The following is a 6,835-nucleotide window of genomic DNA, read 5'->3' as shown; positions in this document are numbered from 1 at the left end:
GTTAAGGACATCACAAAGTACATGTACCTTTCGTTTTAGCAATTGGCTTGTTGCTTCAAGAGGAGATTTTGGAGGTCTTGAATTCCTTTTCTCTGCTGCTCGTTTTTGCCTCTTTTCCTGAAATAATGATCTATTTAGGTTGAAGCATAGCGATTCAACGGCAAAATCTTTACAATTAGCATGTAGCTTCAAGAGGAAATTTCAAAACCTCTATTTATGAATTGATTCATTCAGAAAGACGCCACAAATCAACAACGTTTATTTGTGATACGGTAATAATGGTGGATTTAAAAGTAGCAAATCAATGGATACACAAGCAATAGATAATGGAAAAATATAAAGTGAGTACCGCTTACATAGCATGATAGCAGCTAAAGCATAAATGGCAAACTAAATTTACCAGCATTATCAGCTAGCTATTTGTATATCCAAAACCAAGAATAATTTTGTTGTTTCAGATCACAAACCAAAAGCAAATTGAAAACCTCATGAAATAAAACTATAAAACCATGTGAATAACCTAATTTTCCTATTTCCATGTAAAAGAAAGAGCATAATTATATTATCTCTCAAGAAGGAACAAGCATAGCTCAAATAATCAACTTTCTTTCAATAGTTAAATTCTAATGCCGGCTAAAAAATTGCAAAATATTACCCTTTAGAAATAATTCTTTCAGTGATACTAAGTAATCATGATGACAATGATCATGTAGATCAAAGACAACCAATTAAATAAGAACTCGGTTCTTTATATGTAAACTTGAAAAAATAATAAAATCTCAAACCAAATGATACCGTGATAGCTTATTAAGTCAAAGAAATAAACATGAAACTGAAAACACAAAAAATAAAGATAACCAAAATCTCAATGATCAAACACAACTTTTTTTGCTATAGTAAGAATTCAATGATCCATCAACAGGTTGTGGAAAATAGGTGTGTAATCAAAGATGTGAAGCTCTCTGAAATAGCAATAAAAAATAAAGCATATGCATTTTGACTGTCATAGCTTCCACATGCCCTTTTAAGCATCAATGATCACCTAATTTCTCTTTTACACTTCATAGCCACCATAAAAAGCATCATCATAGAAAAGAAATAAAAATGAAAATGCTCACAAATTTTGTATATAGTTGTTCTATCGAGAAATGCTTGAATCAAATACATCTCTAGCCTTTACAGGTAAGACAAAGTTCCAGTTTTTATTCTTTGGATGTGATGAGAAAACAAATGGATCATCTGCCCATCTATCACCTCTGTGTATTAATGGTGAAAAGTTAACCAACATATTTCTATAATGATCTACTTTAGTGCCAACTGAAATTGTGTTAGCCCAATCACACTTGAAGAGGACCACACGAAATAAGTTGGAGTAACTAAGCTCAATAATATCATTCAGTCGACCATAATAAGAAAAACTTCCAACTTCAGTTTTGTTAACAATGCCATAATTTTGTGTCTTCTTGTTCTCCTCATGAGCTTTAGTATGAAATTCATTCCCATTTATATAAAATTCTTTAAATCTTATTGCGATTTGCTTAGGACCAACCGCGAGGGCACTAATTTCTTCTGAAACTATTGAATCATCTATACCTGTAATCTAAACAAAAAATTATTAGTCAAATTAAGCATATGATATTGAAATTGACTAAGGAGAGATTTTGATATCTTACTCTTCGTTTGAACCAATCATGAAAATGTGCATTAACAAGTTTATCAAGAGCTAATGGCGTTAGAGGAAAGCTGTTGGCTCTTTTTTGTCTCTCTTCCTCCTTGTACATATCAATATACTTTGTTAAATGATTACAATGTCGGAGCACATATCTATGTCCTTGAATCAATGATAGGTCATCTAACACAAATATAGACACTTGACCCAAAGGTATACTGTGAGTTAAGAACTTGAAGGAAATACCATCATCCTTAGATGAAACTTTAGTAGATATGGACTTGGAGAAAGTCGGTGCACCATCAAGATATTTTGAGCAAAATGAAATTCCCTCTTCAACGATCGATGTATCGCTCAGCAATTGACCCTTCAGGTTGTGACTTATTTCCAACAAAATCCTTTATTACTAAGAAAAATCTGTAAATTATAAAAATGCACGTGAGTATACCCCACTAAGTAATAAAACCTTGAAGTAATAAGAAGGATACATTATCTCTCAAAAGGGTACATCCATTTATAATGTACAGGCCCACCAAGTCTCACTTCTTCAACCAAATGGATGAGCAAGTTGACCATGATAGTGAAGAATGATGGGAGAAAGTACTTCTCCATATTACATAAAGTCAATGCAATTTTCTTCCATTTTTTGTCAAGTTCAATTGAATTTATGACCTTCGCGCAAATGAATTTCAAGAACTATGAAATCCCAACAATGATGTTCAAAACTTCGTTTGATGGTACACATGAACTTAATGCGATAGGCATAATATCCTCAATTAGTACATGAGAATCATGGCTTTTTAAACCTGTTATTTTGCACTCTTTAATGTTAACACCCTTAGAAATGTTTGATGAATAACCCTTCGATAACTTCATATTCTTGAGAACTTCACAAAACATTATCTTATCCTTCTTAGACATGGTAAATAGAGCTGGTGGTAAAACATAACTACCATCCGAAAGAACATGAGGATGCAGTTCAGGCTTTACTCCTATTTGAACCAAATCTAGTCGAGCTTGTAAGTTATCTTTAGATTTCTCAAGGTCTAGCAATGTAGAAATGAAGTTATCAAAAATATTTTTTTTCTATATGCATAACATCTAAATTATGAGGTAATATCTTATATTGCCAATAAGATAATTAAAAAAATATTGATTTCTTCTTCCACATAGTGACCATACTTTCATTGATAGATATTGCAGCTTCGTACACTCTCTTCAGCATTTTTAACCTATCTTTATTAATTTTTCCAAGATTGAATTGATGATTATGTAACTCAGTACAAATTTCAGTACCAGAAATCCTTGAAGGCGCTGATCTGAGTTCATCTCTATTATCAAAGTACTATTTTTTCTTGTGAAATAAATGAGATAATGTAAGCCAACGTCGATGGCCCATATATGCAAATTTCTTACTCTTATACAACCATAAGGACTCTGTATTATTGGCACAACATGGACAAGCAAACCTGCCTTTGGTGCTCCACCCCGACAACATGCCATATGTAAGAAAGTCATTAATAGTCCATAGTAATGCTGCACGCATCATGAAATTTTCTCCACTTGCTGCATCATAACATTGAACACCTTGCCATAATTGTTGCAGTTCATGAATCAAAGGTTTGAGATAAATGTCAATATCATTTCCAGGACTTTTTTCACCTGGTATAATCATTGAAAGAATAAATGATGATTGTTTCATTCCACTCCAGGATGTAGTTTTGGGCAATGAAGTCCCTTCAGGAAATGCTTCAATAAGTAACTCTAATAACATATCGAAAGATCTTGCAGTCCAAGAGTTTAGACATTTCAAATGAAATAAATGTAATATAAATGACAGCTTGAGAATCTCTTACTACGATTAACAAAATCTAAAAAATCTTCAACTCCTTTATTGTATTCACGACTCCATCTTGACTTGGTTATCAAACTCTTATTCATTTTAAAATTCAACTGCAAAGAGAAAAATACATGATTCAATTATTGGTGCAGCATTTTGATCAATTAATGCAACATGGATTAATTATAGCCTAAATCTTACTTACCTAAGACACTACAAAAAAAAAATATAAACTTCAAAACCTTCTATTTGAGCGAGCAACAACGTAATTGCCTTTAATTTTTCTTTCAGAAATCAGCAAAAAATAGAATAGACCCTTTTGAACTGAATTAAATTTTACCACTTAAAATCTTCTAGTACGTTTAGATAAAGAAAATCATTTTTATCTAACATCTATCCAACAAAATGCTAAGAAATCCTTAAGCAAAATCATATACCAGTGGATAAATACGAAATTTCATATTCAACATAAAATGTTTGTCTCATGGCCAATCCCAAAAGGTAATAGCAGCAATGCTGCTCCATAAGGCAATGGAATATGAGACCAGTCCAAGAAGGAGGAACTGCCGAACCTCTAGAGATCTTTATGTGACGTTTACTTAGGAATGTACAAACATAACAGGTTTGCTCCAACAAGAAGTATGGATCTATTTGCAAATAGGATCAAAAATCTCAAACAAAAATTTAAGCTGAATCATTCCATGTCAGCTTGAGTAAATCAGAGCATTAGAGTTCTTGATAGACAATTTCTATTCAAAGCATATAATGATTTAATCAAAATAAAAATGGAAGAAATTTAGATTCTGAAGTATCAAACACAACAGATATTTCTAATTTCTAAAAATGAAACATTTATGTGTCATAGTCAAGTGAAATTGAATACGGGTGATTTTTTATCAGCTCATTTATTACCTATTTTTGTAAAACTTCTCTCATTAAGATCCAATACAATACATAAATATTGATATGATAAAATTTTTTGATACAATCTCCCATTAAGCAAAAGGAAATAAGGCATCAGATTTAGAGAAGATTGCCAATGCAAATTGTCCGATTGAATTTCCAAGCAAATTTAGGAATATAAAAAGCATTATCAACTAAATTCCATCCAAGACAACAAACAAAAGAGAAATGGCAAAAAAAAAAAAAAACACAGCAAGAAGATATCAATATACGGATTATTAGAGGAACAATAAAAAAAGCAAGAAGATGAACACAAAAAAAAAAATGAAAAAACATAATATAAATCTTACCCAACCGTTTGCTTGGTTTCAGGTATGATTCAAGAAAGAGAAGAAGTCGCGAACGATGGCGGCAAATGGAAGCAGCGGCCTCGGCGTCGATGTCTGCGTCAACGTCGTCTTCAACGTCAGTGTTGGCATCGTTCTCAATTGGAGAGAAGGGTCGCGCACGGAGAAGATCGCGAGGTGGGTGTGGGTGTCGACAGAAACGTCGATGAAGTTTTCGTTGGAATGGAAGCAACGGCTTTGGCTTTGGCTTCGGATTCGGCGTCGACGTCAATATCTGCTTCGGCGTCGGAGTGGGTGTTGGCGTCGCGGAGACGGAGACGGATTGGGAGGAGACCGATCCCGCCGGAGCAAAGAAAGAGTCCGAAGGAGCTAGGGCTTCATTTGTGCTTTTTAGAAGTTTTTCGCGGCTTTTTTATCATTCCCGCCTAAATAATTGATTCACAACTAATTTCGAAACGGTTTAAGACCGCTTAGGTATCGGGTCTTTTGCACCAGTATTTAATTTGCTGCTAATAAATGCTGAGATAGTCTCATTTTTTAGTAGTGATCCACGGCAATGCATCTTGAAACTTGTAAAGATATCCTATGTGATTGAGGCGGAGATCCATCCCAGCTACAAATTTCAGCAAAATTTATAATATTTATTAACATCTCTTTAGAAAAATTAAGATCTATGTTGCACACTTCTATTTGGCTATTATTATCTTGATATTTTTAATTTAAATTAATAAGCCCCTAGGAGTTGATGGGGTTGTTGATTGGTTTATATATTTTATTTAATAAGATTTTTATTTATATAAATAACACTATTGGGTAGAAAATACTATTCTTTTAAGTAACATCGATTACAAAATTTTTAAAAAGTATGTAATCTAACAAAATTTTTAAAAAGTAACATCGATATTTTTAAAAAGTATGTAATCTTTTCTCACATCTAATTGACGAAACTCCTCATCAATTACAAAATTTTTAATTTAGATATTTTTTTACTAAAAAAAAATTCTTTAGAAAGCAACAAAAACCCAAACGAAACCTTAGTTGCATATAATTTATTATAAGTTTAGGTATATTTGATATTCAATAAAAATTAGTGAATTATACATCAAACAATAAAATTTTAGGGGTGTCAAAATAGGTCAACAGGTCAGTTTCGAGTTCAACCCAAATTGAGGCAAAAAGGTCAAGAATGTCAACCCGGTCCCGACTCACTGACTCGTTGTGGTAGTGTGGTGCTGGATTGAACTGAGGATGCAAGGCGAATGGGTAGTGCTCCTGTGGGTATGTGCTGAGCAGCAAGCATGGTGGTTAAGTGGCCGGCAGCGAGTATTTTGGTCGAGCAGACATTGGACCAGACTCGTGAACCTAGCAAGCTGACACGCAGTCCGACTGTGTCGCCGTGGTAGCTGCAAACGTACCGCTACGGACCTAGCGCGATGTGCTTATGTTGTCGTGTCAACAACCGACTGTCAACCTACAAAGCTAGCGCGGAAATTATTAAATAAAATTTTGAGATTATTACTATATATAAAATATTTTAATTTTTTAAAGGACACTGATATCTCATAAATTTAGATGAACTTTTTTTTAAAGAGAGAAAGAGAGTAAAAGAGAGATATAGCCTATAAAGTCAAAACTAATTTAATCATAGCTGAGTTAATCACAGCCGTCCATCAGGTGAAAGGGATTTACCACAAGCTTCCCGTCCTTTAAATAAGGCATCATTCTGGCTATTTCGCTCAGTCCCGCTTCTTCTTCTTCTCTTCGCTTCTCTTCTCACCGTTCTCGCTCTTCTCTCGCTCTTAAAGCTGCGGGCTGTCTCTGACGGAATAGAAATCTTACTAGTTTTTTCTTGATAAAGAAGATACTATCCTCTTCTCTCACACATTGGCCGAATCTGAAACTATGGTACCGGACGGGTTCCCCGCCGGATTGCGAGTTTTCGTGGTCGACGAGGACTCCGTCGCTCTTAGAATGCTTGAGAAAATGCTTCTCCAGTGTGGCTATAAAGGTGTGTTTTTCTTAATCAGTTCTGGAGATTATTCAGTGCGTCTCTAGGATTCTAGGGTTTTTTTTTTC

At 34.1% G+C, this 6,835-nt stretch overlaps 1 protein-coding gene across 1 annotated transcript in view; it reads left to right on the top strand.

Annotated features, from left to right (window-relative positions):
* The first annotated feature begins 6,661 nt into the window (after positions 1-6,661).
* The window catches only part of LOC110110750, a 2,214-nt gene continuing 2,040 nt past the window's right edge, over positions 6,662-6,835 (top strand). Inside the window, exon 1 of the mRNA XM_028695424.1 lies at positions 6,662-6,802. Within this exon, the coding sequence (XP_028551257.1) occupies positions 6,662-6,802 (141 nt within the window). The remainder of the gene's footprint in view (positions 6,803-6,835) is intronic.

Source organism: Dendrobium catenatum, unplaced genomic scaffold (genome assembly GCF_001605985.2).
Source record: "Dendrobium catenatum unplaced genomic scaffold, ASM160598v2 fragScaff_scaffold_633, whole genome shotgun sequence".
NCBI classification, from domain to species: Eukaryota; Viridiplantae; Streptophyta; class Magnoliopsida; order Asparagales; family Orchidaceae; genus Dendrobium; species Dendrobium catenatum.
This window is presented reverse-complemented; position numbering and strand designations above follow the sequence as displayed.